Raw genomic sequence first — 21,834 nt, forward strand, 5'->3', positions numbered from 1 at the left:
CATTCTTCCTTATTGCAATCCACTCACCAGTTTCAAATTTTCGGTCTGCCTTATGCATCAAGAAAGACAATAAAGAATTTAGGAGAAATGACTCAGTGGGTATAAAAATGCTTGTGGCGAAAGTCTGATGACCTTCATTTGATTTCCAGAAGACCCTCATAAAAAGCTGGATATGGCGTTGTGCACCTATAATCCTGGCAGTCTTACAGAGAGACGGGAGGCAGAAAGAGAAGAGTTCACCAGCAACTTGTGGGCCAGCTAGGCTAGAGTGCCTACTACAGCAGAAGAAACAAGATTTTGCCTGAAACAGGGGAAGAAGAGAACCAGTTTCCCATAAGCTGTCCTTTAATCTCTACATGCATGCGGTGGCCACAGACAAACCCATGGTCATACACACATGCATGTGCACAAAATATTCATTCATTCACAAAAGGATTTTCCCAAAGATCCAGTGAACACTTGAAGTGAAAAGATCTGTTCACACATTCCATCAACCCAGCTCGTCAACAGTGAGACCAAAGAATGATTCCCTGAATTTTTGACTTAGCAGAGATGAAATGATTATATAACACTCCTATGGTAAAATGCTGAAGACAGTTCTTGCTCACATCTTGAAGATTTGAAATGTTTGGAGTTACTCTATGCTAAGCTTTTACTCCCACTTGGGTCTGATTCCAGACTTCATCCCAGTTGTTACTGGGTCTCTATGATCAACAAGGCCTTATCTCTGAGTGATGATAAAGAGAGGTTGTGCCTTCAGCCTGTAGCCTTCCTTAGGCATGTCATTGAAAAAAGCCAAAACTGAGTGATCGCTAACCACAACTTCCAGCTGCAAAGAACTATGTAAAAGAGCACCAACTGCTCTGTCCTAAGACCCTGGACTGAAATCTGTGTCACTTGTTAAAATTATTTTGTTTTTTTTTTGTTTGTTTGTTTTTTGTGGTGACTTTTTTGTTTTGGTTTTTCAAGACAGGGTTTCTCTGTGCAGCCCTGGCTATCCTGGAAATTGTTCTATAAACCAAGCTAGCCTAGAACTCAAGAGATCTTCCTGCCTCTGCCTCCCAAGTGCTGGGATTAAAGAAATGCACCACCACTGTCTAGTATTATCTGCCAATTTAAGGTAGAACAACTTGCACAGGGGTGAGGCAGGATGCCAGGAGCCTCGAGAGTGCTCTGTAGTACCATTCAAATTTCTTGCTTCTCTTGTGAGTGACAACAGTCCCCAAACAACTTGAAAAGCGGGCACTACCTCTTTATCTGAGGTTTTAAGGATGTCTTCAAGTACACATGACAATATTTTCATTGCTTGTGTTTGGATGGAAAATTCTTGTATTTTTTTCAAAAATATTTACTTACTGTTTTCTTTAACCAGATTAAGGACTGTGTATTTTTAAATTTTCCATGAAGACAGATTATTAGGATGATACAGTGCAGAACAATCAAATTGTTTATTTTTAATTCTCCTTTCTATGATCCACTACAGAAAATACAAGAACCATGCATTCCCCTTTCTGAGAGTGCAGGTGGCAGTTAAATTATCACAGTAGATTTTTGTCCTGCTTGTTCCTATTACACATGTAACCCCTCCTAGCTTTAACTCTGTCCTCAGGGATAATTTTTATTCTCATGTATTATACCTGACCTTCAAATTCTATTAGGAGATACCCACAGTTTAATTACTATCAGTGAGTGATGGAAATATGGCTCAGTGGTTAAGAGCACTAGCTGCTCTTCTAGAGGATGGGGTTTAATTCTTCAGGGCCCATTTGGCAGCTCAAATCTGCTAGTAAGTCCAATAGGGATCTGAGAACCTATTTCGGCCTCTACAGACATACATTCAGGCAAAAAAACAGGTAAATACACATAAAATAAAAATGTTTTAAAATTTAATTAAAAAAAAAACATTACTAGAAGTGTCCACAGTGAATCTGGAGTAACAAATTCTCAAGACTGGAAGAGTGAAATGAGCCCCACAGACCACTGGGACTGACCTGTACATTTATAGGACTGGAATAAGCTTGGCTCAGAGAATTGAAGCTGTATGCTATGGACAAACATCATGCTGGTAGCACATTCTCCCTTCTTTAAATTTTCACAGAGCTATCAATAATACTTTCTGTGGGAATTGAAACATATTAGCTGAGTATATTTAACAGGAAAAAATACCATGTTGCCTCAAAAAGAAAAACAGTGGGTGTCTAGATCCCACTTATGTCAAGTTATTAAACCCCACATCCTTGAGTTTGCCAGACACTACTATTCCCACTGCCAGCAGATTGTGGTCCTAAAATGAAAGTGTCTATTAATGGACAGTGGTACCCAGAAAAACCATAACCTGAGTATCTGGGGACAGGTGCTCTAGCTTTAGTCCCTATAATTATTAATCTCCACTGTCAACTTAACTGGAGTAAGACCATGCCAAGTGGGGGCTACAGAAATAGCTCAATGGTTAAGAGTATTGGTTTGAAACTGGCTGTGGCACATGTCTTTAACCCCAGAATCCTGAGGCAGAGGCAAGCAGATCTCTACTGAGTTAAGGCCAACCTGAACTACATACTGAGTTCCAGGACAGCCAGGTCTGTGTAGAAAAACCTTGTTTCAAAAAGGAGGAAGGAGGAAGAAGAAAGAAGAGGGAAAAGAGGAGAAGGAAGAAGAAGAAAAAAGAGGACAAGTGTGGTGGTACCTTTAATCCCAGCACTCAGAAAACAGAGAGATGAATCTCTGGGTTTGAACTACAGAGTGAGTTCCAGGACAGCCAGGACTACACAGAGAAATCCTGTCTTGAAAACTAAATAAATAAAAAAAAAAAAAAAAAAAAAAAAAAACTTGGTACTCTTACAGATCAGACTTTGATTCCCAGCATCCATATTGGGTGGCTTCAACCACCTGTAACTCCAACTCCTGGGAATCCAATGACCTCTTTAGGCCTCTGCAGGTGTGCGCGCACACACATATACACCAATAAAAAAATAAAACCTTTAAAAGAAATGGCCTGGTTTGGCAGCAGCGGTGCACACCTTTAATCCCAGAACTTAAACTTAGGAAGCAGAGACAGGCAGATCTCTGTGAGTTCAAGGCTAGCCTGGTCTACAGAGCAACCTCCAGAACAGGCTACAAAGCTACAGAGAAACCCTGTCTCAGAAAAGAAAAACGAAGGAAAGAAAGAAGGAAGGAAGGAAGGAGGGAGGGAGGGAGGGAGGGAGGGAGGGAGGGAGGGAGGGAAGGAAGGAAATAGAAAAAAGAAATGGCCTGAGGATTAACGGTACACTTTTGAAGTGTCTATGAGGGCATTTCTAAAGAGGATTAGCTGAACAGGGTGTGGGGGAAATCTGCCTTGTATGTTGGTGGCATCATTCCATGAGTTGGGGCCTCAGGCTGAATAAAAAGGGGGAAAGGAGGCAGCCAATACGTGTCAGCATACTTCTCTCTGCTCCATCGTCCATCAGGATGTAGAGTCCCAGCCATACACTTTTATTACCAGAACCTTTGTCATAACTTTCCCATCAATACAAATTGTACCCTAAGTTGTTGTAAGAGGCTGCCTGTTTGTTTCCTAGCTACTCAGACTCCCAAAATAATTACACAGGAACTGTATTATTTAAATCATTGCTTGGCCCATTAGCTCTAGCTTCATATTTGTTAACTCTTACATCTTAATTTAACATATTTCTAGTAATCTGTGTATCGCCACATGGCTGTGACTTACCAGCAAGATTCCCACTGGCGTCTGTCTCTGGCAGGGCTACATGGCTTCTCTCTCACTCTGCCTCCTTTCTCCCAGCATTCAGTTTAGTTTTCCCTGCCTACCTAAGTCTGCCCTATCAATAGACCAAGGCAGTTTCTTTATTTGCAGGTGGTATTCACAGCAAACAGAGGGGAATCCCACATCACTAAGTCAAACCCTGAGCCAAAATAAAGACTTCTTCTATTCTTTACATTGCCTTTATCAGATATTCTGTCATAACAACACATAACTAATGCAGTCCTCCCTGCAGCAGACATGGCAGGGGTCTGCTCTTACCCACAGCAAAGGGTAGAGCACCACCTCCCACGTCTCCAAAGAATAAAATCAGAATCTAATGGTTGATGCTGTGCCCGGTATAACTCGCCTTCACAGGCAGACTTGAAACATCTTTAGTACCTAGTAAGTGTTGTAGAATATTATTTTAAGGTGTGTTACGTTTCTTTATGCTCTGGAACATTTGTTTAACCATGTAAAGATGTGTTGCTTTTGTTTACGCTGCATTTGTTTAACTCTGTGAAGCTGTGATTCTTTGCCTGTCTAAAACACCTGATGGTCTGATAAAGAGCTGGATGGCCAACAGTGAGGTAGGAGAAAGGATAAGCAGGGCTGACAGGCAGAGAGAATAAAAGAAGAACTCTGGAAAAGAGGAAGAAGCAAGAGAACAAGGAGAGAGGACACTAGGGGCCAGCCACCCAGCTAGTCACAGAGTAAGAAGGAAAGTAAGATTTACAGAAGAAAGAAAAAGAAATAGCCCAGGGGCAAAAGGTAGACAGGTTAAGTTAAGAAAAGCTGGCTAGAAACAAGTCAAACTAAGGAAGGGTGTTTATAAGTAAAACTAAGCCTCCATGTATGTTTACTTGGGAGCTGGGTGGCGGGCCCCCCAAAAGAGCAAAAAGAGCTCAAGAGTAAAAAGAGTAGGGAGAAAAAAAACCAAGTAAGGCCAAATATATATATATATATATGAGCACACAAAGGGATATTCTGCTGAGAGGGGGTGTAGTTCCCACCACTGGAAAGGTATAAGCAGACAGCAGGTACAAGCTGCTCTCTCAGTGCACAGCAGAGTCCTGTTTAGGACCAGGCTGGATCAGAGGCTCCAGGAAGGTCTTAGGTATTGCTCAAAGAGTGAGAGGCTGTGAAGTTCCCTGGTAGTGGTTCCTCACAGAACCACCCTTGGGAGGGGGAGGGTGGGCAGGTGTCAAACACAGGTACCTGGATTCTCCAATTGCTTCTAACATAGTACATCATGGGCAAGACCTGTTTAGGATACAACTATGTTCCCACAAGATTTATGTGTTGGAGTCCGAACCCCTAGAACCTTATGTTTTCTTATTTGGAGACTGGACCTTTACAGAGACCAACAAGTCAATATATGGTCTTCAGAATATACTGGTATCCTTACAAAAGGGGGATACCTACCTGGACACAGAAACTTACACAAAGAGGGAGGTCATAGAACAGTCACAGGGAGAAGATGGGCATCTACAAGCTAAGGAGAAAAGTCTAGAACAGCTCCTTCTAGCACCTTTCAGGGGGGAGTGGCCTGCCTGTACTTGATATTGGACTTCTGGCCTCTAGAGCTGTGCAGGAATAACATTTCTGTTGTTCTAAATTGCCTGTCCATGTCCATTGTCACAGAAGCTCCAGGAGGACCAGCCCAGCCCAGGAACTGGTTAGGTGACAGATGCTGAGCTTTAGAACCTGGATAAGATTGGTTCTGTCTTGCCATTGTCATCTTAACGGGCTACTTTGTACCTCAGATCCCTCTCTAAAGAAGAAAGTTGCTAGTTACACTGCTGGGCTCCTTCTTGCACAGTGGTGACATCAGGTCCACACCACATCCATGGCCTTTCTCCACATAGTCTGCTGAGTGCCAGAGTGCTAATTCATATGCCTACAAATGTTTCTGGGAAGAAAGCATCACTCCTGCCAACAGCTACAGAGTTATCAAAGACAGGCTTTAGCCCCTGCCTCATGCCAAGCTTTTAATTTGAGCTTGTAATTCCGGGTGGGAATCTTATCACCCTTGCCTGGATAAATCACATGCAAACTTTCAACCAAAGTAGTAACCAGTAATGGAAGAGCCATAAAATTCCACAGAAGAAAATACTATACAAATGAAGTCAGACAGCTGGCAGTGGTGGCACATACCTTTAATCCCAGCACTCTAGAGAAAGAGGCAGGCGGTTATCTGAGAGTTCGAGGCCAGTCTGGTCTACAATGTGAATTCCAGGGCAGGCTCCAAAGCTATACAAAGAAACCCTGTCTCGGAAAACAAAGAAAGATAGAGGGGGAAAAAAGGAAGTTAGACAGGCATAAAAGACATAAGCGGAGCCAAAACCAGTCCACACATATCTCAAAGGGGATTAGGAAAGGATGCCCAATCCTTGAGACAGTCTCTGATCCCGGGAATGATACATTTATTCTCCCCCCACCCCTATGGTAGGAAAAGTTGTGAAATCAGACAGTGAAAACAAGAGCCCTGAGAGGATGGAGCCATGAGTGAGTTAGGTTTAGAGCAGTGTTCTCAACCTTCCCAATGCTGCAACCTTTAATACAGTTCCTCGCGTTGTGATGACCCCAACCATAAAACTATTTTTGTTGTTATTTCATAACTGCAGTTATTTTGTAGAGGAAGAAGGGGATGCGCCAGTTGTGTGATCCTAGAAAATCACTTCACCTCTCCAAGCTTACTTTCCTTCCTTACTTGAAAAAAACACTTTTTTGGTTTTTTATTTTTCTTTAAGACAGCATTTCTCTGTGTAGCCTTCACTGTCCTGGAACTCACTCTGTAGATCAGGTTGGCCTCGAACTCACAGAGATCAACCGGTCTCTGCCTCCTGACTGCTGGAATAAAAGGCATGTGACACCACACCTGGCCTCCAGCTTGGAATTTGAACCCTCATCAATCACAGCTCCCAGGTCTACTTCATAGGACGGGAGTGATGATCAAAGGTAAGAAAAATAGACTGGATGTGGTGGCATATGCCCGTAATTCCAGCAGCTGTTAGGCTGAAGCAAGAGCATCTTGAGTCTGAGGTTAGCCAGAGCCACCTGGGATACAAAATAAAACTCTGCCTAAATAAATAAATAGGGGATGTGTGATGGACCACCATGAAAAGCTGTGGATCCAGGGACAGGGAGATGACGTAGCAGGTAACACAAGCCTGGCGATCTCAATCAAATCCTCAAAACCCCCTTTAAAAAGACGTACACAGTGGCACACACCTATAATGACTGTACTCCTACTGCAAGATTGAGAGTCAAAAACAAGAGACTTGGCAGAAGTCCATGGCCCAGGTAGGCTAAAATATACAGTGCAAAAGAAATAAGAGGCCCTGCCTCAAAAACATGGTAGGAGATTAGGATTATCCTCTCTTCTGTGAATTTCCATGAGCATGCTGTGACAGGTTCTCCCTCCCTCTCTTTCTCTCACATACACACACACACACAAACACACATAAAATGAAATATGAAAGTATGAAAAATGTGGGTCTGCTTTCCAAGCTTGCATTTCCTGTCTGTTTATACATCAGAGCCATGGGCAAATAGTCTTTTAACTCAATCTTGACTTCTCTAATCCAAGCTCTGGATACTGTAAGGAAAGATGACTTATTACACAGAGGTGAGGGATGTTAAATCCCAAAGCTCTCAAAAATGTCACATCACAGGTATCAATCTCCTTTCTCACAAGAAAATGTGCTCTGAACAACTCTCCGGTCACTTAACTCCATTACAGAAATTACAACTATTCTTCCCACAAAGGAGGATGGTACTAGGCAGGCATTCCCATGGAGGAAAAATAAATATTTAAAATAAATACAGAAAGATACAACAGGTAGGCTATTCCTACACTGCTGATACCTAAAATTCAGAAAGCATAAATGGGGGTTTAGATACAAGATCAGTCAAAGCCAACCAATGACACTTCTTTAAAAATTGGTAAGTCCAAAGAGTCTGTTAGAAAGTACCAAGCACTCCACTGAAACACTCAGATTCTGAATTCAGTTTTTCCCAACACCCATTCATTTTGTGAGAAACTGTAAACACAGAATGAGAAGTTTCTGCAATGCTGTTGACCAAAAACAGATGCAGAAAAGCATGAATGGGAGGATCCATTTGCATAAAAAATATCTCAATATTCTTACTCAATGTTCCTGTGCATCTATGTACAGAGTGCTGGGAACATGACCACCCAAAAGCTACCTTTAGGGGAGGGGGCTTAGGGAGATAATTTCATCCATAAAGTACTTACCTTGTAAATATGAGGACTAACATTCAATCCCCAGTTCCCATCATTTAAAAAGTCAGTAAAGGACAGATATGGTGGTTCATGCATTTAATACCACCACTGAGGAGATGGAGGAGGCAGGAAGATCTCTGCGCATTTGAAGCCAGCAAATTCCAGGACAGCTAGGGCCATATATAGAGATGTTGTGGAAAGAAGAAAGAGAGGGAGAAAGAGAGGGGGGAGGATGGGAAAGGAAGGGATGGGAAGGGAACAACAATGGCAAACACTTTTAATCCCAGTGCTAGAGAGGCAGAGACAAAAGGATTACCAGGGTTCTCTGGCAAGTCAGTCTACCCTACTGAGTTCCAAACTAATGAGTGAGATACCCTGTTCCAATAACCAAGGTGGATGATGCCGGACGAAAGGCACCCAAGGTTGATCTAACTATATGTATACACACACACACACACACACAGAGTCACACAAAGAGAATGTTTTAAATGAGGCTGGATTGCAGTGGCACACACCTTTAATCCCAGCACTCGAGAGGCAGAGGCAGGCAGATCTCTGTGAGTTCAACACTAGCCTGGTTTACACAGTAAGTTCCAGGACAGGTTCCAAAGCTACAGAGAAAACCCATCTCAAAAAAGCTACCTAGTATCACCTCTGAGTGGCCTGAGTGATGGGACTGGCAGCAGGTGTACACAGAATAAGTTTTAATTCCTCAGCTATGCTTTGCCTCATTTAAATTTTCACGAGAGAGCAGCATTATCTAAAACCTTAAAAATAGTTGGAATGGCTCCTATTATAATGTAAGTCACAACTGTACACGATTCAATGTTTAAAGTCCCGTGTAGAGTAGCACTGATGTCCTGAATAGCTAGACAGGTGACTGAGAACAGCAGTTATGACAATACAGAAGGAGACTCAGAACTAGGTGTTCTGGTATAATTTGTCTCTTGAGCCTCAGAGTCTTCATCTCTAAGGATGGAGAAGAGTAAATCACAGGATTCATGCACCTGGGAAGATGAACAAAAAACAATGGTCAAAAATGTCTTGGTAATTTGGTTTGATTTGATTTGGGATTGTTTTGTTTGTTTTTTTGTTTTTCAAGACAGCGCTTTTCTGGGTAGCCCTGGTTATCCTAGAACTCAATGTAGAAGTTGTCCTGGTCCACCTACCTACCCACAACCCCCAGTGCTGGGATGAAAGGTGTGTGCCACCACCACCAGCTAAATAATAGAATTTTAATTATATTTCTCATTGCTGTTATCAAATACCTAACGAAAGCAACTTATGATAGGAGGGTTGCTTGGTGGTTTGTTGTTGTTGGTTGATTGGCTGTTCTTAGAGTTTGTTGTTGTTGTTTGCGTATTTGTTTTAAAAATGGGGGGTCACACATAACCCAAGTTGGTCTCAAATCTGGGGGTCTTACAATAGTCCAAATTAATTTCAAAGTTGCTATGTAACCAAGAATGACACTGAATTTCCAGTGCTCTTGCCTCCGCTTCCTCAGTGGGGGATTACAGATGTGTGCCACCACATCCGATTTTATTTGGTGCTGGGGATTAAGCCCAGAGCTCTGTGTATGCAAGGCAAGCACTCTGACTGAGTTACATCCTCATCCCAAGGAAGGGTTCATTTTGGTTCATAGTTCAGTAGTGTATCAGTGGGTAAGTCGTGGTGGCAGAACAAGAGGCAGCTGACCACAATGCACTGTAGTCAGGGAGCAGAGGGAGAGGAATACTGTTACTAAGATCTCTTTCTGCCGCCCATGGCATGGTACCACCCTGTGTGGGCTGGTCTTTCACCTCAATTATTCTAGCCTAGAAACTTCCTTATAGACATTCCTAGAGACTTCTCTCCTAGATGATGCTACATCCTTACAGGCTGTTTTAAAAGGAAGATACCCTAGGCTGTCAAGATGGCTCTGTGAATAAAGGCACTGGTCACCAAACCTGATAACTAAGTTCAATTACCAGGACCCACAGAGTAGAAAAGAACTTCCCTAAGTTGTCCTTTGGCTTCCACATAGGATGCACACATACACACATACTAATAATAATGATAATAATAATTAATAAATATGTGTGGGTTAACTTCTTAGAAAGAATAAGCCCATTGTCCACCCTCTCCTTCCCTCAGAGCTAAAATGGTGCCTAGTGCACAAAACTATGCTTTCACTATCTGGTTTTTTTTTTATCTTAGGAAGGTACTTAGTATGCACAGGCCCACCAAGAGCTGCCAAGGTTTACTTATCAGTACCTAATGAGCAAGGGCTTGACTCACCGTGAGCCCCTCAAACCCTATCTCCTTGGCAATCATTCCTGAAATGTTTTTAAACCAACAAGAAAAAAAATAATAATAATGAGCAAGAACACCAAACACCACACTATAAAACTGTAGTAGGGAGAGGGCCCCCTTGTTTGTCCCAGCCGCCCAGCTAGTTTACACCCGAAATAACCACACAGAAACCATATTAATTAAAACACTGCTTGGCCATTAGCTCTAACTCTTATTGGCTAACTCTTACATATTAGTTTAACCCATCTCCATTAATCTGACAGTAACCCAAGAGATGTGCTTCAACGGTATCCAGAGACTCACCCCTCACTCTATTAACACATTTGAGGACATCCAGCTTTTCCTTCATGAATTGGCATTTTGCTATCTGTTGTGGAGAATTAAGCTTTGGAGTTTTGTTTGCTTGTTTGTTTTGTTTTGTTTGGGTTTTCCATTTGTTTGAGACAGGTTCTCACTACGTAGCACTGGCTGTCCTACAACTCACTACGTAGCTCAAGCTGGCCTCAGGCTTACAGAGATCTACCTGCCTTACTCTGCCTCCAAAGGCTAAGATTAAAAAGCTGTGACCACTAAGCCCAGCTTTGTTTTCTGCTTGTTTGTTTGTTTGTTTGTTTGTTCCCTCTAATTGGATACTACTGATGAGAAGACATCTGGGGTACCTAGGGCCAGTGCACTCCATCCCAGGCAATGGTTAGTGGTTTAGGGGATAAGTATGTGGTGGAATAACTGGTGGTTACTAATTATTATATATCACAGGGTTTGGCATCATCCATAAAGCTCCATCATACTGGCCTCCTCCTCTTCAGAGAAATTACAGAATTGACTGTTTAGAAACATTTCCTCTGAGTTAGCATACATTTTCCTTGTCTTAATTGGATCCAGCCTCGCCGCCCGTGAGCAAAAAGTCATCCTTCAAATACGAGGTCCCAGTCACGGTGTCTGGAAGAATCACTGCTCAGCTTTTCTGCTCAGACTCATTCTAGCAGTGACATGAAAACTGTGAAGATCCCATCCTAGGATACCCTTGATCTGCTCAAAAGAGAGATGAGGTTGTCGGTTTAAAGCAGCTCCTTCAACTAACAGCCTCAGAATCAGGGACAACTATTTGCACTGAACATTTGGTCGAACGCAAATATTTATTTCTGTGAAAACAACGAAAACAAACCACTTCCAACTCAGGGGGAAGGGTGAGTTTGCCAAACATTTTTCACAGTTAAGACAAACATTCGGAAAACATTCCCGATTGGCCCTCTACCCTTATGTAATCTTGCTTTGCCATGGTGAAGCACTTACTAATTTATCATCTACCGTGCTGTGAGATGGCGTCTTTGTCTCTGTGTGTGTGTAGACCAGAGGGCAGCTCAGGTGCCATCCACTTTGTTTTTCTGTTGCTGTTTTTAAGACATGATCTCAGTATATATAACCCTGGCTGGCCTAGAACTCTCTATGTAGAATAGGCTAGTCACCAACTCATAGAGATCTGCCTGCCTCTGCATCCCAAATGCTGGGATTAAAGGTGTGCACCACCATGCCTAGTCTGTTCATCTTGGTTTGTTTTTTTTTTTTTTTTTTGAGACAGGTTTATAGTGAAATATTATTTGTGTTTTAATAAATAAAGCTTGCCTGAAGATCAGAGGACAAAGCAGCCATGCTAATTGCCATACAAGCCAGGAAGTGGTGGCACACACAGGAATCGGAAGACAGAGGCAGATAGATCTCTGTTAGTTCAAGGCCACAATGGGCTACACAAGATTGAATTTGTCTAAAAGAGAAACAGCACAAAGCACCTTGGATCACAGGCCTTTAATCCCAGCACTGGGGAGGTGGAGACAGGAGCCATATGGCTGGGCAGAGAGAGGGGAAAGAGACAGGAACTCAGAGGAGTATGGAGTGTAGACTCTTTGGGATTTGTGGAGACAGGATCTTGCCCATTATTGGTCTGAGGTAAAGGTAAGAGCCAGTGGCTTGCTGCTTTGCTTTTCTGACCTTCAACTTGAACCCCAGTATCTGTCTCTGGGATTTTATTATTCATGTTACACAGGGTTACGGTAGGCTGGCTAGCCAGTGAGCCCAAAACCTGCCTGTCTCTGTTCCACTAGCACTACCCAACTAGCTTTTCACCATTTATTACATGAGTTCTTGGATAGGAGTTCCGGTCCCCATCTTGCACAGCAAGCTATCCCCCCCACCCCAACACCTACCTCCTTTAGGGACTCTCCTCCCCAGTTTTTCTTCCCACAACAGAGGCACAGCACCATAATTGATTCTGGAAATTCCTTTGAACAACAAGGACATGGTAAGCACACTCTCCTGGACACCACATATACACACCATGAATGCAGGCCTATGTGCATCTACCCACAACACACAAGTCAGGGATAAGGAAGACACTGAAGTAACCCATGCCAATCAAGTCAACAACCCAATTCTTCATGCTCACTCCACTCCCTGCTATTCCTGGAGCTGGGTTCCTTCTCACAGATGTTGCTTGGATGACCTAATGAACTTGTTCTGGGCACAGTAACTGACAGCACTAAGACAAAACAGAACATATTTCACCATCAACCCTTGAAAGCTGCTTTTCCTAGCTACTTGCTGACCCTTCTTGATGTGGGATTCCCCTCTGTAAGCTGTGAATACCACTGATTAATAAAGAAGCTACTTTGGGCCTACTGCAGCGCAGAATAAGGCAAGGTGGGAATTCCAAGCAGATAGAGGAGGAGAGAGTAGGCAGAGTCAGGGAGCCGCCGTGCAGCCGCCAGAGGAGACAGATGCCTGGAGCCTTGCCGGGAAACCACAAGACTTGTGATAAAATATAAATGGACAAACAGCCTCTGCCTACAGATTGGCACGCCATCCATGTAAAACCTGAGAAAGCTTGGAAAGGAATTCTAGACACAAAAGAACAGAGTTAAGCACGGCATCTTGGTAGCTGGCATTTTTTTTCAGATGGGCTCTGTTTGTTGGCGGCAAGCAGGGGCACCGCAGCTCCTTTAAGAGAGCTCTTCCTGACTCAGCATTGGTAGCAAAAACTGTGCAGCTCCTTTAAGAAGACTTCCTGGTTCGTACTAGTTGCATGAACAGCTCTGGCTCTTTCAGGAGGCTGAGCACTTAAATGGAGTTTGTGAGCAGCATATTACAAACTGCTTATTGGCATGACATGTTTTTTGAGACAGGGTTTCTCTAGTCCCAACTGTCCTGGAACTTATTCTGTAGATCAGGCTGGCCTTAAACTCAGAGATACACCTGTCTCTACTTCCAGAGTGCTGGGATTAAAGGTATTCACCACCACCACCACCACCACCCAGCTGACCTTTTACATCTTAATCTTCTTCCTTTTCTCAGTCTAGTCTGTTGAGAAGTAAAAACCTTTCAACTGCTTTGCTCCATTTTCACCCTCATTTTAGATCATTTTTTGAAATTCATATAAGGTTTTTTTTTCCTTCTGTCTTTGCATAGTGGTCTGAATGAGAATGGCCCCCATAGGGCTCATATATTTGAATGTTTGGTCCCTGGTTGGCGGACTGCTTAGGAAAGATTAGGAGATGTGGCCTTGTTGGAAAAGGTGCACCCCTGGAGGTGTACTTTGAGGTTTCAAAAGTCCATGACTAGGCCCAGTCTCTCTGACTGCTGTTTGTGGATAAAACATAAGCTCTTGCCAGACATAGTGGCACATGCCTCCCAGAACTCGGGAGGTAGTCAGATGGATCTCTATGAGGATGAGGCCAGCCTGGTCTACATAGTGAGTTCCAGGCTAGCCAGAACTATGAAGTGAGACCCTGCCTTAATCTTAAAAACAAAAAACCTCTTAGCTCTTCAGTGCCTACCTACTGCCATGATGGTCACTGACTCACCCTCTGAGACTGTAATCGAGTCACCATTAAATGCTTTTATAAACTGCCTTAGTCACCGTGTCAGTTCACAGCAATAGAACCGTAACTAAGACACCTTACTGTGGAGGCCCAAAAATGTGAGCCTATCTCCACCTTGCCTGAAGGTCAGAGACTTTAAAGTTGTTCAATTGTTAACAGTGGTGGTGCACACCTTTAATCCCAGCACTCGAGAGGAAGAGGCAGGAAGATCTTTGTGAGTTCGAGGTCAACCTGGTCTACAGAGTGAGTCCCAGGACAGGCTCCTATCTCAAAAAACCAAGAAAAAAAATAGACTGTATCAATATGTACTTATATTAGAAATTTGAAGAAAGAACATAGGGTCAGGCATGGCATAGTAAACTGCGCACTTGGGACACTGAGGAGAGAGGATCACGAGTCAGGGGTCAGCAGAGCTACATAGTAAGATATTATCACAATAATGAAAATGAGCTAAAAAAAACCTTTAAAGGAACATGGAGTTCTGTATGTGTTTATATCATACTCTCTATTTAAATCAGGAAGGCAGTTGCTCAATTTAGGTAAATTTCCCAACAAGAAATGAAGAGGGTTGGGGAACATGGTGAACTGAGACAGCCCCAAGCTCCACATATCTACCTGGATGCAGGACAGCCCACTCTCCCCTTGGTCTCCCTTTCAGTACCGTGTCAAAGCACACAACTTAATCCCAACAGAACTCCAGAAAGGAGAGCAGCCTCTACCTCCCTTTTCAGTCTAGAACAACCAGCACTTCCACAAGACCTTGTCCATCCCCAACCAAGACAGGCTTTCTCTGTGTAGCCCTGAAACTCTCCATGGAGGCCAGTACTGGAGTTAAAGACATGTACTACCACTGATCCTGATGAAGGCTCTACACCCTAGAAAACCAGCAGTTTCCTTCCAGATTCAAGCTCATCTCTCAAGTGAAACTTGGGTCTTGTTTTTGTTTTTTGAGACAGAATCTCCCTCAGTAATGTAGGCTGGTCTCCAATTCACCCTAATCAGCTTAAATTCTTCTGGGGAAAGAAACCATCCAGTTCTGCTCATATCTAGTTTTCTAGTTTAATGAGCCTAAAAAGGAGCCAGGTAATGGCAGCACATGTCTTTAATCCCAGCACTCGGGAGGCAGAGGCAGGCAGATCTCTGTGAGTTCTAGGACAGCCTGGTCTACAGAGCTAGCCCCAGGACAGCTAGGGCTATTGCACAGATAAACTCTGTCTCAAAAAAAAAAAAAAAAAAAGAAGGGTTGAGATGTATCACAGTAGTAGAGTACATATCTAAGCACAAGGTACTGAGTTCAATCCCAGGCACAACCAAAATAAAAGTAAACCACATGCTCAAATTGTCTTTTTTTTGTGTGTGTCTGAGACAGTCTCACAATGTAGCTGGTCTGAAACTTACTACATAGACCAAGCTGGCCTAACTAAGAGATCCGCCTGCCTCTAACTCCAGAGTGCTGAGATTAAAGGCATGCACTACCACCCTTGACCCAACTGTCTCTTTTATCCCATCTCTAATTATATTTATCCAAGGCTGATATTCAAAGCAACACTTCTGCCAAAGATCCTTAAAGTATTCATTGAAAAAATGAATGTAAACACCAATGTTATCTTGTAAGTGTTCAGAAGATATTTCAAAATGGTTTCTTTTTTTTTTTTTTTTTTTTTTTTTTTTTTTTTTTTTTTGGTTTTTCGAGACAGGGTTTCTCTGTAGCTTTGGTGCCCGTCCCAGAACCAGCTCTTGTAGACCAGGCTGGCCTCAAACTCCCAGAGATCCGCCTGCCTCTGCCTCCCGAGTGCTGGGATGAAAGGCGTGTGCCACCACCGCCCGGCCGGCCGGCCGCAAAATGGTTTCTTAAAAATGAGAATGGAAATAGGATTCTTTTTTTTTTTTTTTTTTTTTTGGTTTTTCGAGACAGGGTTTCTCTGTGGTTTTGGAGCCTGTCCTGGAACTAGCTCTTGTAGACCAGGCTGGTCTCGAACTCACAGAGATCCACCTGCCTCTGCCTCCCAAGTGCTGGGATTAAAGGCGTGAGCCACCACCGCCCGTGGAAATAGGATTCAATCAGGAAGTAACTGCTTTCTTTTTTAAAAAGTAGCATGATTTATACAAATAGAAGGTGTCCTCTTGTGTCTGAATGATAATTAAAGAAACAACACTGTCTTCATTTTCTAAAAATAAATCTCAACCATAGCACTCTTTCATTAGGTACATCTAATGTTATAACCATATATGGTGGCTCACACCTGTAATTTCAGCACTTGAAAGGCTGAGGCAGGAGGACTGCTGTAAGTCTGAGGCCAGCCTGAGCTACACAGGGAATTGTAGGCAAATCTGTCAAAAAAAAAAAAAAAAAAAAAAAGTCTAAGTATTAAGTTTTACCTTAAGCCACAAATTTATTGGCAACAAATATTAACTTTAAATATCGCCTAGAGGCCTAGATGGTTTCATAATGTTGACAGTCCCCAAGCATGGGTTCAGAGTTAAACAATGCTTGGAAAAGGCAACTGTGGTCAAGTGTAGAATCCATTTCTAACACCCACTTGGGCTTCCATAAAGCCTGCAGTGCAGGCCCAAAGGCCATCATTTGGCTAGCTACTTACTACAAGAGCTCTGGAAGACATAACTTACACAAGAATTAGTTTGGGCACTGAAAGATCACGATCTTTTATAGCTTAGAATCTGACAAGCAGCAACTAAACAACTGAAAGATGAGTCTCGTGTGCCTTTATCTGACGCTTATTAAAACAGGCAGCTAGATGAAGCACAATCATTATTTGAAAATTTTCTGTTGGAAAGTCAGGCCTTTTGAATGTTGCTTTTGGATTTCCTATCTCTATGTACTGAGAAGGAAACTACATGAACAGGCAGTTTCATTTAACAGCTTAACAGTATTGTGTTTAATAGGCCAGGCTGCTTTCACACACGCCAGCTGCCAGCCTAAAGGCTGTCACTCTTCTGCATCGTCAGATTGAAGAAAGAAGCTTTGGGTAGAAGAACTGTGCCTCCTCAGAAGTGTAGTGACTACAAGCTTCAGAAATACCCAGACTTCTGACAACTTAGCCCAACCATGTTTCAGCTCCAGCATCAGGAACTAACAACACACGGGGAAAGCAGGCTTCCAAGCTGCCATAGAACGCCAAGCCTATCAAAGGCAAAGCCCACTTCTCCCAGCTCTAGGTGTTGGCTCATTTCCTCCTGCTAGCCTCTCTGGCTCTTTCAGCCCCAAGGTTCACCTTCTCCTGGGTCCCTAATCTTGATCATCAGGCAGATACAGGCAAAAAGTCATAGCCTTATCTATGAAAAGTTTCTTGTACATTCTGGTTTTCCGAAATTGTGACAAATTGCTGAGTCATGATGTTCCAGCACTTGCTAGGAACTCAAAAGAAAGAATAAATGTTCAATAAAGATCAAATCAAGGTCTTTATCGATCAAACAGGGATATGACCACCTGCCTGGGAAGAAAGGAAAGGTAATACCTTGCAAATGTTCCTCTCACCAGTACTGTTCAAATCTAGACTGGGAAAGAGAACTTTTACTGCAATAATAAACCAAAAAGAAATACACAAAAGGCATTCTGCAAACACTCTCAGCCTCTACCAAAATTTCAACAGGAGCTAGCCTGCCAATTTTCTGAGATTCTGAAATGTAAACAGATAGAAAAGACTTGGTCTGGGTTCCTCTTTCATTAAATGCGTAATCACTTAGCTCATTTTCATAAATTGGCATGAATTCTGTCTCAATTTCTTTGTTACTTAACCATTCCTTAGGAAAGTTAAAGTTCTTAAGAGAAATCAAAACCAATTTAATTCTTTCTCACACTATCAGGAAAAATAAACAAGTCACACAACATAATTTAGTAGGTTTAGCATTTTGCACTTAGATCTCCATATTTTGTTATTTCAAAATAATTATCATAAAGGTGAAACTTAGAGGCAGTCAGTTCTCTGTCAGTCCAGCCTGGGCTACACAGTCAATTAGCAGGGATATACAGTGAGCCTGTGTCTCGAAGAAAGAAAGAAAGAAAGAAAGAAAGAAAGAAAGAAAGAAAGAAAGAAAGAAAGAGAGAGAGAGAGAGAGAGAGAGAGAGAGAGAGAGAAAGAGGGAGGGGGGAAGGAGGGAGGGAGGGGGGAAGGAGGGAGGGAGGGGGGAAGGAGGGAGGGAGGGGGGAAGGAGGGAGGGAGGGGGGAAGGAGGGAGGGAGGGGGGAAGGGAGGGAGGGAGGGGGGAAGGGAGGGAGGGAGGGGGGAAGGGAGGGAGGGAGGGGGGAAGGGAGGGAGGGAGGGAGGGAGGAAAGAAGAAGAAAAGGAGGATGAAGAGGAAAAAGAAGAAAAAAGAGAAAAGAAGCAAGCAAGTTCATTTGTTTGTTTGGTGGGTGGGTTGGTTGGTCTCACTAGGAGTAGTCCTGGTTGGCTTAGAACACTCCATGTACACCAGGAAGGCCTCAAACTCAGAGACCAGGCATGTACAACCATGCTCAGTTTATTCCATGCCAGGGATCAAATCCAGGGCTTGGCGCATGCATGCTAGGCAAACACTGCATACATAGACATATACACATACATATAGCCTTTCTTTTTCTTTTATCTTTCTCTTCCTTTCTGCATCCTCTAACTCCTTCCCTCCCTTTCTTTCTTTCCTCTCTTCCTTCCTTTTCTGTGAATGGCAAGATAGTATTAGGGAACAAATCAACGTCTTTTGCATGCTAGGTAAGAATTCTACATCTTGAAACATTCATTTCTGAATATAGAGATACTACAGTACTTGGAGAATTACTAAATTCAATATGACTTTAAGTAGAAAACTTAAGGCCGGGTGGTGGTGGCGCACGCCTTTAATCCCAGCACTCGGGAGGCAGAGGCAGGCGGATCTCTGTGAGTTCGAGACCAGCCTGGTCTACAAGAGCTAGTTCCAGGACAGGCTCCAAAACCACAGAGAAACCCTGTCTCGAAAAACTAAAAAAAAAAAAAAAAAAAGTAGAAAACTTAAGAGAACATGTGTTTATTTCTAGACTCCTCCATGTTATTTAGGATAAGCTCACAACTTTAATAAAGTACCAGTCTTTATTGACTAGAAGCACTTAAAATTTTAGATTATCTTTAGACATAACGGGGGAGAATTAAATACAAATTTTAGAATGAAGCATCCAAGTACATGATTAATTTATCACTCACATGTCAATCTGTTTTCTTGCAGGCAAAGTCCTCTCATTTGCAAGGCATTCTTAAGAGCTGTTTCTCACCAGGAGATGTCTATTGAACTCTCACAGGAAAACCAAAAGACTTTAAAAGGAAAAAGGCAAAGGACACATTCTTGAGCACTTCTAATCACAGTAATTCGGTCCCAATGGGAGTCCACCATTCCACAAACACTTTCTGTCCATAGCCTTCTGCCCGAAGACCCCAGAAAATTCTATATTCTAGTCCAACACACAAAAATACCAGTCAGTAAATTCATTTCAGTCAAAACACTGGGAATAATAGCTGGGGAGGAGGGTGTCAGTGCTGAGGGAACAATAAGCAAATCCTTAAGAGAGCTGACTCCCTGAACAACAGGAAGAATCAGTGGAATATGCAAAGTCTCCACGACCATCATACCCAGCGATTCCCCAAGAAATAATTTCAGAATTAATAGAGAGTCAATTATCAAAATAATCAAAATAACTTCAGAATCAATTTGCCCAACCCGTCCTGAGATGTACCATCCTATCCCACCATGAGGTGGCAGGGGAGTTCTCTCTACCTCCAGGCCCAGTGTAGAGCCTCCAGCCCACACCTAGCTCTACTTCACTAAAAATTTCAAGTTAGTGGAGGTGAGGAAACAAAACAAAATCAAAAGTCTAGGGTCTTAAACCCTAAAGTCACCTTATAATAATAATAGTGACAATAGCCCCCCTAAAAAAGTTGAGTGAAGGGCAGCAGAGGAGAGACCTGCATATTTGAAACTCTACTCAGCTTTTAGAGCATTGCCTCTTTTGGGGACTTCCAAAACAAGCCTTCCAGGTGGCTGCATAGGCTGACAAGTGACCTGAAAGTACAACATGAAGGCCAAGATGAGTTGCTGAAACCTCGCCCAAGGAGGGTTGTAAATTACTGGCCACAAACCATGTACAGAGCCAGAAGGTGATGGAATGGGCTGGATAAACACAGGGTGTTTTATTGCTGGCCAGAAAGTCTTCCTTCATTCATCAAAATGGGTGAATGAAAATATTAGTAAGTAGGGATGGCATTTTCATGGGCTGCATACTGAGAATCCATCTAAAGGGGAAAAAAATCTTACAGCTTGCCCTGGATATTAGATCTAATACAGCCTCCTCTCATGAAAAGGAAAAAAAAATCTCCCTTCTTACAAAAAGGTTGCACACCAGAGTTCAAATCTCAGCAAGTGAGATATTAAATAAATCCCAAGTTTTCCTAAATATGTATGTTTACTTTCATGCAACACAAACCTTTTAGGACATCTAAGTTTCTGACCCCACACACACTTTTTCAACTCAAGAAAGAGTCAAAATACATAGTAACAGGTATTACTAAAGATCTTACCCACTCACTCCACTTGGATGACATTTCTAACGGTTAAATGCAGGAGATTTAGTAAGATGCATACAAAGCGCATCTAAACAGCAGCACCCTTACCTTTAACTGAGCGAAAACAAAACAATTACCTAATGCGGGATGAGGTGGTTATTAACAACTCACCCTGAAATTTTTTATTATTTTCCCAGTGATTTTTAAAGCCACCCTTTTATTATTCTATAAACTGGCTAATTTCTCAACATCTTACTTTGCCTTTAAAAGGCTTTCTTCCACACGACGACGGGATTTCCCTAAGAAATTTTCCCAGAGGATGATTCCCACCAATAGCCTTTATCAACTCAGCCTGCGCAAGCAAAGACTTGGTTTCTGCTAATTCCAAACAACACACACACACACACGGTGGAGGGGTGGGGGTAGTTCACACTCTCAAAAAACATCCCGGACCAACTCAAGAGGCTATTTTATTGGCACGTTTTCTTTTCTCTCTTCCCTGAAAGAATGCTTTTCCAACTGACCTTTCGACAGCTGCGGAGATCCCAAGATCTCTAGGTTCAGCTGGAAACTAGAGGATATTTTAGCATCTTAACTCGTGCCTGCAATCGTCTGTGCCCCAATCCTAATCTTCTGAGTTCAAAGGCAGAAGCCCCCCAACATTTGCAGACAGATCTCCGAACTGTACCGCGAGCACCAACTCACCGCGAGCATCCTTGCACGCCCGCTGCCCACTCGACACCCGCAGCCCGGCCCGCGGCGAATGCGCCATGCACGCACGGGACCGCTCGAGCTTACCTTCCCGGGCTTTCAGCAACACCGTATTGGCCACGATGTTTTCCAGCTCCATTGACAGTCGGCAATCAGCAAGGGAGCCGGTCGGCGTGGCTGTCAGCGCCTGGGGTGATGCCGGTGCCGTTGCTCAGGCTGAAGGCGCTAATGCCAGAACCGGGAGCAAGCAGCCCGCCTTGCTACCGCATTATTCTTGCTCGGAGCCCGAGGAGCCGCCGCCGCCGCCGCCACCGCTTCTTCCTCCCTCTGTGTCCCCCCTCCCCCCCTCCCTCAACACTCTCCCCCCACCCCCCACCCTCTGCGCGTCTCTGTCACTCCATTCTCCTCCCCTCCGACTCCCGCGGATGCTTTAATGCCTCGGATGCTT

General features: G+C 43.2%; 1 protein-coding gene across 4 annotated transcripts in view; it reads right to left on the reverse strand.

Annotated features, from left to right (window-relative positions):
• Positions 1–21,706, reverse strand: part of Grk5 (G protein-coupled receptor kinase 5) — a 270,216-nt gene extending 248,510 nt beyond the window's left edge. For 3 of the 4 annotated variants that reach the window (XM_057777195.1, XM_057777194.1, XM_057777199.1), the window contains exon 1: positions 21,474–21,706. In XM_057777195.1, the coding sequence (XP_057633178.1) occupies positions 21,474–21,525 (52 nt within the window). In that variant the 5' untranslated portion in view covers positions 21,526–21,706. The remainder of the gene's footprint in view (positions 1–21,473) is intronic. The other variant, XM_057777196.1, reaches the window with a different exon arrangement.
• Positions 21,707–21,834: the final 128 nt, after the last annotated feature.

The sequence above is a fragment of the Chionomys nivalis genome, chromosome 8 (genome assembly GCF_950005125.1).
Source record: "Chionomys nivalis chromosome 8, mChiNiv1.1, whole genome shotgun sequence".
Taxonomy (NCBI): domain Eukaryota; kingdom Metazoa; phylum Chordata; class Mammalia; order Rodentia; family Cricetidae; genus Chionomys; species Chionomys nivalis.